Source organism: Lagenorhynchus albirostris, chromosome 10 (assembly GCF_949774975.1).
Source record: "Lagenorhynchus albirostris chromosome 10, mLagAlb1.1, whole genome shotgun sequence".
NCBI classification, from domain to species: domain Eukaryota; kingdom Metazoa; phylum Chordata; class Mammalia; order Artiodactyla; family Delphinidae; genus Lagenorhynchus; species Lagenorhynchus albirostris.
In genome coordinates, this window is record NC_083104.1 from 64,634,574 (window position 1) to 64,645,640 (window position 11,067).

Below are 11,067 nucleotides of genomic sequence, written 5' to 3' on the forward strand. Positions count from 1 at the left end.
CTCACAGTTTTGTTGGGAAGGTTAATGACAAAAAGCAGTGGAAGCACCTGGCTGCCTAGTCGGCCCTCGGGTCAACTTAGCTGGATGAACAAACGTGAGGGGAGCATGAGGAAGCCGAGTTGCTTTGCCCAGGAAAGAAGGCGGTGGGTTCCATCTCCCTCAGCACACAGACGAACACTCAGACCCACCGCTTTTTCCCGTCAGGGGCCCTGGCCCCTCACACCTAGCTTGCAGGGCTCACAGCTTCCGGGCCCCTGAGGAGGTCTGTGGCTTCTCTCAAGAGAGGAATTGCCAGCAAGCCAGGCTCTCTTCCACTCTCGTTTGCTGCAGAGCCAGTGTCCCATGAGGAAGACTGAAGGCTCCATCCTCTCCCACAGCCCTGCTGCCCAGCCCAGAGGCCCTGCAGTTGGCCAAGCAGAGGCAAGGGCTGTGGACCCCCTCACAAGAAGGGCAGCCCTCGGCCCACCCCAGGGGAAAGTCCTGATCTACAGCAGAGCAGGAGGATGGGAAGGACGCCACCATCTCTCCAGTCCTGCCGCAGACCCTTTTCAGCCCCGGCCCACGCCCTCCTTCCAGCTGACACCAGGTCAGGGGAGATGCGGGCCAGTCCAGCCCCTCGTTGGCCTTGAGGACTAACTGCCTCTCTCCCACTGCTTCTACCAATCAACTGCCCCTTTCCTTTTAGGCTCAGCTCAATGCCACCTCCCCCAGGAAGCCTCCCTTGACCACCTCAGGCCCCTGTGACCACAGCCTTTTGAGCATTGATGGCCTCCAGGCTGTGCCACTGCCTCACCGTACGTAGGACACTGGGGCCACGTCAATTCTCTAGTATCTTTATTATCCATCCCCAGGGCACCCCTGGCTTCCCAACTTGGGGGTGTAGATGTCCCCGCACCATGCCAGGCACGGTACAGAATGGGTGGCAGAGGGCACTGGACTGCGAGTGGCCTTGGCCAAGTCACTGCCGTTCTGTTGGCTCTGCTCTGGAACTTCTGGGGTCAGAGGCTGGGTGGAGGGAGGGCCTTCCCTGGGGTGCCATGAACACTGAGAACAGCCCTGGCTTCCGCCGTCCTCCAGTGGACTGGGCGCAGGAGCAGTCGGGCCCAAAGAGAAAGCACGCCCACGCTGGGGTCCCTTGGGCCCCAGAGAGCTCACTGACACCTGTGGAGCGAGGGGCCATCCCCTCCCTGACCTTGAACTCCGGATGCCAGCAGACTGCCCTGTCCCCCAGCTCGGGGTCTGGCTGAGGCAGGGCAGGCAGGAGGGAGGTCTGGCGAGGGCAAGGTTCGGGCCCAGGGCCTGGCCGCAGCACTCAGATGGGGTGCACGAACTGGTAGACCAGGCGCTGGGAGATGTCCGGCTTGCGGATGATGCCCTTCTTGTAATACTGGCGGATGGAGCGGCTCAGCTTGTCGTAGTTCATGGCGGGGCGGTTCTTGCGGATGCCCCACAGCCGGGCCACCTGCGCGGAGTCCTCGATTTTGAAGATGCCTGGGGCAGCAGGAGGGCCCAGAGAGAGCCAGCAGTGCAGGCGGGGTGGCAGGAAGGAGAAAGACCAAGACCAGCAGGTCAGTCTCTCGCAGCCAGGGGGGCTAGAGTCGCCCGGGGTAGGGCCAGGCGCTGGGCCACGATACCTTCTCCCATGGTTGTGGTGAGGGTTAAAGGAACATGTGGGAAGGGTGTTCCACAGGGCCCAGGAAGTGGTAAATCCTACCACGGACTCACAGACCTCCTGGTGCAGGGTGAACCTGCGTACGTTGGTTGGCGACTTGGGGCCCTGAGGGCCTGATCCTTGCCAGCCTCTGCTCCTAAGCGTGGGGTGTGCACACCCTACGCAGAAGCCCTGCGGTGCTCCGGGCTGCAGACACGGCTCATTTGGCAAGGTCGCCCGTGCAGTTCCCGAGCCTGAAAGACCGCTTTGCGATTCTCAGACACTTCAAGCCCACACAGCCCTTTCTGGCAGGATTAATTGGTAGGAGATGGTGGAAAGAGTGGATCTGGAGCCAGGCTGACCTGGGTTGGAATCCTGGCTCTGCCATTTTCTACCTTTAGAAGTTGTCTGAGACCCCGTTTTCCTGTCAGTAAGAGGGGGTCGTAGTGACCATCATGTTGTTGAGTGGGTACGGAAAGCGCTTAGAGCAGAGCCTGAAGGAAGTACCCCTTAGGATGAACTATTACTCATTAATACCCCCAGTTCTCATTCTAAACCACCTGGCAAAGCACAGGTCAGCACACCCTCTCCAGGCAGGCTCCCCAGACCACCCCACCCTCCCTGATCTCCCTGCCCTCATGGGACAGTCTCCCTGGAGTACCGGCTCACTCTCAGTCTCAAATATACACACGGGATCACCACACCTTGTGCAGGAACTTTTCCACCCCTCCTAACCCCTTCCCGTGCTCCACACTCAGCCCCAAAGTCACTCCTCTGTGAAGCCCTCCTGGACCCAGGCACAGCTGACCCCATCACAGCCCAACACATTCTGCACACCAGCTCATTTCACTGCTGGTTCTCCTACAAGACTGTAGGTCCCTGGAGGATGGGGTACCGCTGAATTCTCCCCACACCCTCAGGACACTGTAACCCTCCATAAATGTCGGCTGAGCAAGTATGGAACTAGAGGAGGTGCTCAGGGAAGGTTTGCTGGATGAATGAATCTAGTCAATTTCACAAACATGAAGACTGTGGTCCAGGCGCCCACGGCTACTAATGGCAGGAGGGGGCCTAGAACCCAGGTTTCTTGGCTCCGAGCCTTTTCTAAAACACACACCCGCACACCATCCAGCCTTGTTGCTGTCCAATGTGGTCCCCACTAGCCACATGTGGCTCTTAGCCCTTGAAATGTGGCTGGTCTGAAGTAAGGTGTGCTGTAAGCATAAAACGTATACCAGATTTCAAAGACTTAGGAAATATCTTATTAATAATTTTTATATCGATTATATGTTGAAATTATACGAATTTATACCATTGGATTAAACAGATGTATTATTAAAATTAAATTCACCTGTTTAAAAAAATTTTTAATTGTGGCTACTTGAAAATCTAATATTACCTCTGTTGCCCGCACTGTATTTTTCACTGGATACCATCAGTCTCCTCCGTCAAGCTCTGATGTTTTGAGGGTAAAGACCGTGTCTGGTTCTCAGCAGTTTTAAGGCCCTGCTATGTCCCAGGCACTGTGTGTCCCTGGGGACCCTCAACAGGCAGAGCCCAGCCGGGGAACACGCGTGGACACAGACGGCACACAGACCCTGGGCCGGTCCAGTAAGAGTGCGTGTGTGGCATTCAGGGCAAAGGTGGGGGCAGCTCCAGCCCTCTGCCCTGCCCAGCGCCTGGCAGGACCACAGGCTCCCAGCAGCCCCCTCCCCTCCTGCCCCTGGCACTGCTCACCCTTCTCCTTGTTGAGCCACCGGATGAAGCGGCCATAGCTGTGTGGCTTCAGCAGCAGTTCCTTGAGAAACTGCCACAGGTGGATGGGCTGCCCGGAACAGGATGAGTCCACCTCGCTGTCCGTCCAGCTCTCTTCGCTGGTCGACGCTGGGCAGCCAGGGAGGGTGGCGGTGAGTGGGGAGCCCCCTTCTTCAATGGCTGCCCCAGCCTACCCCCAGACCCCAGAGCCCCGGCCGCCTCCCTGCCCTGCCTGACTCACCACAGTAGTGAATCGCCCCCAGGGACGTCCTCTCTTTCATCCAGGCCGCTGCGGGACAAGGAGAGGAAGTTGGGGACCAGAGAGACCCCCCCAAGGGAGGAGGAGGGCATTTGGGTGGAACTGTGGGGCCAGAGAAGCCCCCCCGTGGCTCCCTCCCTCCTGCCAGCCTGTGAAGACCAGCTGTTTACAAAGCCTCCTCCTGGAAGAAAATGCAGGATTTCGGAGCTGGGAGGGGCCTTAGAGGCCCTGCAGGCAGCCCCTTGTTCAGAGAGGAGTGGAAGTCAAGCCTTGCTTTGCCTCCCTTCTGTCACCTGTGAAATGGGGCTGGGACACCCCCTCACAGGCCTTGCAAGGATGCAGGGTGGTGAAGCCTGCACGGTCGGTGCCCAGCATAATAAAAACACTCCCTGCCCTCCAGCTGCCAAGCTCCCCGAGCACCACCACCCCCTCCTGCTCTCCACCTGACCCCCTCCCCAGACAAGCAGTGGGACGCGGAGGCCGCCAGCTTCTGTCCACACCACCACCCAGCTTATAGCCGGGCACTGTCCACTGCTCTTGCCAGACCCCGGCAAGGGGCCTGGGCTGGGGCGGGACACTGGTTTCTGAGCCATGAGAGTGGGACCTGTCCTCTTATTCACCCTGGGCCCTGAGGGGCAGGGGCCTTGACTCGTGGAGCGAGGACTGACCCCTCTGAAGTGCACGGCTCTGTGCAGGGCACACTGGGCGCCCGATAAGATTGAGACCAAGTACACATTAAGGGGTTGGCATGCAGCCGTCAAAACCGGGGCAGCTGTATAGACAGTGATGGGAAACAAGATCCAGGATACGCTGCTCAGTACAGAACAGCGTGATACTCGTACTATTCATGTTAGAAAGGGGTAGACGTCACACTTACTCTTGCTTGTATATGCATAGACTTTCCTTGGCAAGGTACTCACAAAACTGGCAACAGTGGTTGCCTCTAGGGAGGGGGATTGGAGGGCCGGGGTAGGTGGGAGGGAGGATTATTCTTCATGGTATACTGTTGTTCACGATGGTCTTTTAAAAAATCCTGCACATTTATTACCTCATTTCTTCTTTAATGAAAACAACACAAAACAAACACAAAATTTTAAAAAGGACAAAGAAGAAGGACTTAGAGTATCTGATGTCCTGTGTCCTCACAGTCTAACTTCTATTTTTAACTTCCCATGTGCTCTGTCCTAAGTTCTGTGGCCTTGACCAGGGTAGGCAGTGGGTCGGGGCTGGAAAGTTCACCCAGGACCCGGGGAGGCAGCTGTCATTGGGGTTGGGATTCAGAACAGAGCCCAGATTGGGACAAGGGGCTGCCTACCCAGTGGAGTGTAGCCTCCGGACAGGCATGCTGACCTAACTGTTCCCCTTGGTGTCCCTGGCTTGGAGTCCGCAGTGGGGGGCGGGGGGTGGGGCATTCTACCCACGCCTGTCCCACCTGATTTCCAGATGTCCAGGTGGGCGTGCAGCACGTCCCCGCCCAGGGGCGAGCGCTGGCGGAACTGCTCCTCCGACATGGCACACAGCTCCTTACCCCCCAGCTCCTGGAAGGCCTTGCCCACGGAGGGCAGCCGGTACTGGTGCTCTGTCCACAGGAGCCACTTCTGCACGTTGCCAGGGCTCCAGTCCACGGGGTCTGGGCAAGAGACACTCCTTCAGCCCTGGAGGCTGCTTGAGGGCACCACCCCCAAGGTGGCCCCTCTGCTCTGATGGGGCCTCCATGGGAACTGGTGGCCTGGGACCATGCACTCCTGAGATGGGGCCAGGCCAGCCCACATGGGACCTTGAGGGGCTCCGTGCAGGGGGTACCGAAGAAGGGGGCAGTGACAGGAAGGAACCGGGGCCCTTGAAGCAAACATGGCTCAGGGCAGGGCAGCCTGGGGCCTCTGCACCCCCATCTCACCTGGACCTCAGGTCCTCCCAGACCCCTCCAGCCCCTCCAAAGGGCCTTTTGGGGAGCCACAGCCCTGGAGGGGACAGTGACATTAAACCAGAAACACCCAAGCTTCTTTCTTTCCCAGATGCCTCTTGCCTTCCCCAAACCCTTCAAAGAACCAGAGAAAAACCCAACCAAGAATTAGCTCTACAAACCCCACTCTCTACCCGCACTGTATTTTACAGATGAGGAAACTGAGGCACAGAGAGAGTTCCATTCCCTCGTCCAACACCTAACAAAGGGCTGGGTGCTGGAGAGCTGCTCAGTGCACGTGCACCAAATGTGGGGGAGCGGTGGCAGGGTACAGGGTGGCCATGGGGCCAAGGCCCGGAGGCGAGTGGCTGGCTTGGTCCTATAAGTCTCCCTGGGGAGCTGCCCTGGGGTGAGCCCAGCAGGGCACGTGGGTGGTGGCCAAGCTGCAGGCACAGACACAATGGGGCCTCCAAGTGAACGCTGTGGTCTAAGCTGGGTGACCTGCAGACTGGCCTGCCCTCACTTAATAAACCTATTTTCTTCCTCAGGGTCAAAGCAATTTGTTTCTGTCCCTATTGTTTAGCGGGCAGGGCCCTCCCCAACTCGGTGTGGGAGCGGAGGCACCGTGGGAAAAGCTCCCGGGTTGAGGGCTGGCATTGGGCCACTGGAGGATGGGGCCTGGGCAGGAGCTGCCTCAAGGCAGGACCTCAGCTGGGACTACTAGGTGGCAGGGGCTGGGCCTGGGTGACTGAGGAGGAGGAGCCAGGCCTAAGCGATGCCTGAAGACCCTTCCTGTGTGCGAGCCTCAGATGCCAGGGCCCAAAGGCCAAGGAGATGGGTCAGGCTTGCCCAAAGCTGGAGAGATGATGGAGGGACAGGGGACTGGAGACCCAGCAGCCCCTCAACCAGTAGCATAAGCTCTGTAACCACACCTTCCAGGCCCTCGCAGACACGTGCCTGGCCTCCTGATGTGCCCCCCTCATCAGAGCCCTCATCCCCACTGGACCAGTGATACATTATCCTATTTATTTATGACCTGTTTTGTCACTGTAACATTAGCTTCGTGAACGAAGGAGCCTTTGTGCTATGTTCACACTGAATTCCCCAGTGCTAGAACAGGGCCTGGTATATTAAGTTATTGTTTATTGAGCATCTATTATGTACAAGGTAACATCCTAGGAACTGGGGATGTAGCAGTGAACAAAACAAATGAAAATCCCTGCCCTTGGGGCATGTACATTCCAGTAGGGGAAACAGTAAACAAGATAAATATGCAGCATATCAGACGGTAGGAAACGTGAGAGAAATAAAGCAGGTTGGAGGAATAAGATGTGGGGGTATGGGCAGCAATTTCAATAGAGGGGTCAGGAAAGGCCTCATCGAGATGGTGCCATTTGAATCAAGACCTGAAGGAGGTGAGGGGTGAGCCAGGTAGGCATGTAGGGGAAGAGTGTTCTGGGTTGAGGGACCAGCAAGTGCAAAGGTCCTGAGGTGTGTGTGTTGCGGTAAGAGCAAAGAGGCAGGAGTGGCTGGAGCAGAGTGAATAAGGGGAGAGTGGATTTAAGTGTGAGAGGAGGAGGTGGGCCAGATGGTGTAGAGCTCGTATTTGCTTCACCCAGCACCTACCAAGTGGGGACACTGGGCTGGTGCAGCTGGGGCACAGAGAGAGCGGGAACCTTGGATCCCAGGCTCGCAGCTGCTGTGTGTTAGGGGCTGAGTGTATGTGTAGAAGCACCAGCATCTCTGGGGGTGACCACAGTGCACCAGGCGGTGCCCCCACACCTCCCTGTGACCTCCGCTGGCCTGTGTCCCCCTGGCGGAGGGGGGCGTGAGGTGGGGCTCACCTGCCGTGATGTTGAGCAGCTTGCAGGCCGTCTCGATGTCCTTGAGCACCTCGCCCACCACCATGGACTGCACCTGCTCCAGTGAATGCTCCTCCAGGGTCAGCCCACCCGGCGCCAGGTCCAGGCTGCCCCCCGGGGCTTGGCTGTCGATGACGGGGCACTGCTCGGGCTCGTCGGGCGGCTCCTCCCGAGTGCTGGCCCCGGGGCCCTTGGCCACCCAGCTGCTGTCCTCGGAGAACAGCATGTCGAAGTAGGAGAGGTAGAAGGTGGACAGGCCCTGCTCAGGTGTGGCAGGTGGGCTGGGGCTCCAGTCCCGTCTCTCGGGCCCCATTGCCCCTGCTCCCACTGCCACCTTCTCCAGGCCAGTCCGTAGCACAGTGTCGGGGGGCAGCAGGAGGCGGCTTGGGGGGACGCCACTCAGGCCCGGGCTGGCGCTGCCCATGCCGCTGCTGCTCGGGCTGGCGGCTGCGTCTACAGAAATAAAAAAGGAAGGAGAGTCAGGTCCTAGCTGCTTCCCCATCCCCATGGGGGCTGCTAAGCTGGTTACAGAGATGAGGAGCCCAGCGGGCAGTGGCTGGGCCTGGGAGAGAGTTGGGGCTTCCGGGTCACTGGGCAGCTAGGACAGGGCTGGGCAGACAGGTCTTGTGGCTGGAAAGCCAGTGGGATGGGAGTGGGGGCAGGACGGTAAACAGACAGCTCCCTTACTCGACAGGGAAGCCAGGTTGGCTGCGAGCAGCAAATCTTTACACGTGTAGCCTGTTTAAAACAATCTTCTGAGGTTCTTGACCTCTTTCAGTCCTCACGATGGAAGGCACAATTAGTCCCATTTGGCAGATGAGCAAACTGAGGCCTGGACAAGAAGTCTTTAATATCCAGCCCTCTGTCCCTGGGCCGGCCCCCACCCAGATCCCAGTCCCCTGTCCTGTTGAGGAAGCTCCTTCTAAGGGCTAACCTAATCTTTTCTGCTGTGGCAAAGCTTGTTTTCTTTTACTCTGCCCTTGGAGGGGGTAGGGAAGGGAGAAGGTCACCATCATCTCCACCAACCGGTTGAAGAATGAAAGGAGCAAGTGAGGGGTGTGGCAGGGTAGAATCTCCTCCCAGGTTGGGGAGGCGGGTCCCCTTCCTCCCCCACAGGGCCACTTGGCGGGTGCGAATAAATTCCTGGCCTAACGCTGCTGAGGTGGTCACTGAACAACAACGTACAGGTGTGCTTGGCCCCGCCCCTACTCAGGGCTGGGTTCCTGGTACCCACCCTCCTTGTCCTTTCCTGAAAGGTGCTTCCCCAGCCCCTCCCAGCTCCCAGGCCCTCTTCTCCCCCCTCACGCCCAGAAGAACTCACAGCTCCCAAGGTGGGAGGTGCCAGGTGCAGACCTACAGGCCCACTTTCCCCACAGCTGCAGGGGCTGGTCAGAAGGCCCAGGCCCTGGGGGACAAATGAGTCCCTCAGCAAGTCAGACCCCACTCCTCTCCTACCTGCCGCCCCAATGCCTCCCGAGGGGCACCATTTGGCCTCAACGCGAGGAACTACAGTGTCCCTCCCCCCGGGTCCCCAGGCTCTGCTTCCCCTGGACCCTTTTCTCTGAGCCCCATATTGGAGTCCGTGGTTTGGGTGAGGCAGGGAACTTGCGAGATGTACATACACCAAAGAACTGGGGTCCCTGGGATATTTCCATGATTTGTGGACTCAAAACTCAAGAATAAATCAGGACAGAGGTGGAAGATTACCAACAACGTATGTTCCCCATAACACAGGGGATCATTCCGAAAGGAGGAAAGGAGCAGGTAAACCTGCTAAGGGCAAGTTAATGTGTGTCCTTTCTTGGGGGTATTTACATTTTAAACGGTGTTCTCAAAATGTGGTGCCGGGACCAGCCGCATCAGCACCACCTAGGAACTTTTGAGGAACTTGAATTCTTAGGCCCTCATCAGAGCAACTGAATCAGAAGCTCGGGGGTGGGGGGGTGGGGGTGGGGAAAGTAGGGCGGGGGAGGCCGAGCAATGCGTTTCTTTTTTTTTTTTCCAGCAATGCATTGCTTTCTTTTTTTTTTGGCCGCGCTGCACTGCTTGTGGGAACTTCGTTCCCTGATCATTGAACCTGGGCCCCCTGCCATGGGAGCAGAGTCCTAACCACTGTAACGCCAGGGAATTCCTAGCAATGCGTTTCTACAGGTCCGTTGAGTGATTCTGATGAGTGTTCAAGTTTGCAAATTGCTGCTTTGAAGGCATCTGGCCAGTAAGAGGGGTAGGCTTTACTGGAAGGAGTGGTAGACTCTCTAACGGTGGGATTTGCTGCGCTGCACCAGGACCATGGAGCGGGGGCTCCCTGGCCCTTCTCCAGTCACCTCATGAGACTGACTTGCTCAGCCTCAACGTGCAAGTGAGGCAGAGAGAGAACCCCGTTTGGAAGGCTCTAGCTTCTCTAGGGCTGCAGCTAGTGCAACTGCGTACAACTCAGAAAATGATGCCCTTTTCTCTCTGGGTGGCGTGGCTTGGTGAATGGAGCCCAAGTGGAACTTCAGCTCACCCTTGTCCCCCATCTTGTGCAGTGCCCAACCTTCCCAACTGTACACGGCGGCCCTGCTTTTCCGTGGCGGAGAGAACGCAAGAAAGAGAGAAGAGTGTTTGTTCACTTTCATTTTGCATCTCCCTTTCAAGGGCTCCTTTAAGTGACAAGGAAGGAGAGGTCAGGGTGGGGTGGGGTGGGCAGGGATCAGGGAGCCGGGCTTGCGGGGGACAGAGGGCAGGCCTGGAATCATTTCAAGCCCTTCTGTGCAAACACACGTGTGTGCTGTGGGTCCACATTATTTACCCAAGCAGAGCCAACAGCCCGCTCTATCCCTGGGTCCCCGCCCCAGCCTGTGTCCACACCCTACCCCCTGGGTGGCCCCCCCCCCGAGAGCCCCTCTCAACCCCACCCTTCCCTCATCACCCCCTTCCTGCTTCCCGCCCCATCCACGTCCCCAGAACTCCCCGGCCTGCCACGTTAGGACAGTCCCTGCCAACACCTTGGGCCGGGTGCCAGGGAGACGGAACCTTTCCTAAGAAGCAGGGGAACTTGCTTCCCTCGTGGCCCTCCTGTTTGCTTGGCCTCGGCCACAGGTAGGATGGGAGGCAGCTGCTGTGTTTCGGGGCACAGTGGTGTGAGGGGTCAGTGAGGATGAAAGGGCAGGACAGGTGGCAGCATTTGCCAGGTGGGGACGTGATGACACATCCCTGACACGTTTGTCAAGTGAGCTTTGAAGCCCTCGCCTCCGTTCCCTCCCGGGAGAGCGGCAGTTCAGGCCTTAGGCTCATTCCTACGCTGTGGTGGGGAAGTTATGGTGCAGAGAACTAAACGACTTCCGGCTCCTGGCCCGGGGCTCCTTCACCAGCAGAGAACTCCCACCTCCTCCTCCACACCCCACATTCCAGCTCCCCGTCACCTTGCTCCTAAACGCCAAGGAACCTGCTCTCAACCAAGGCTTGGTCCCAGCTCCAACACCTACCTAGTGAAAAAAAAGTTAATGATTAACCATGCGGCAGGAGGCAAGAGCCGATTGTCCGCAGGTGGGGAGGTGGTGCAGAAGGCTCGGACCCCGGCAGCCAAGCGTGGGGGACCTGGGTTTACTGATCAGGGAGCCAGGGGCTGGTGTGCCCAGCCTGCATCCCTGGCACC

The 11,067-nt window shown here is 58.1% G+C and overlaps 1 protein-coding gene across 3 annotated transcripts; it reads right to left on the reverse strand.

The window, feature by feature from the left end:
* Positions 1 to 716: 716 nt before the first annotated feature.
* SPDEF (SAM pointed domain containing ETS transcription factor) lies at positions 717 to 7,869 on the reverse strand. 3 transcript variants are annotated; one of them, XM_060164146.1, is made up of 5 exons: positions 7,413 to 7,869; positions 5,098 to 5,295; positions 3,648 to 3,695; positions 3,389 to 3,535; positions 717 to 1,491 (listed from the first exon to the last, which is right to left on the reverse strand). In XM_060164146.1, exons 1-5 carry the CDS (start codon positions 7,852 to 7,854, stop codon positions 1,313 to 1,315), a joined length of 1,014 nt encoding a protein of 337 aa, XP_060020129.1. In that variant the 5' UTR covers positions 7,855 to 7,869; the 3' UTR covers positions 717 to 1,312. The 3 variants fall into 3 exon arrangements, with proteins under 3 accessions (XP_060020129.1, XP_060020130.1, XP_060020131.1); XM_060164147.1 differs by having other exon boundaries at positions 5,194 to 5,295; positions 7,413 to 7,855; XM_060164148.1 differs by lacking the exon at positions 5,098 to 5,295 and having other exon boundaries at positions 7,413 to 7,855.
* Between the last annotated feature and the right edge of the window lie 3,198 nt (positions 7,870 to 11,067).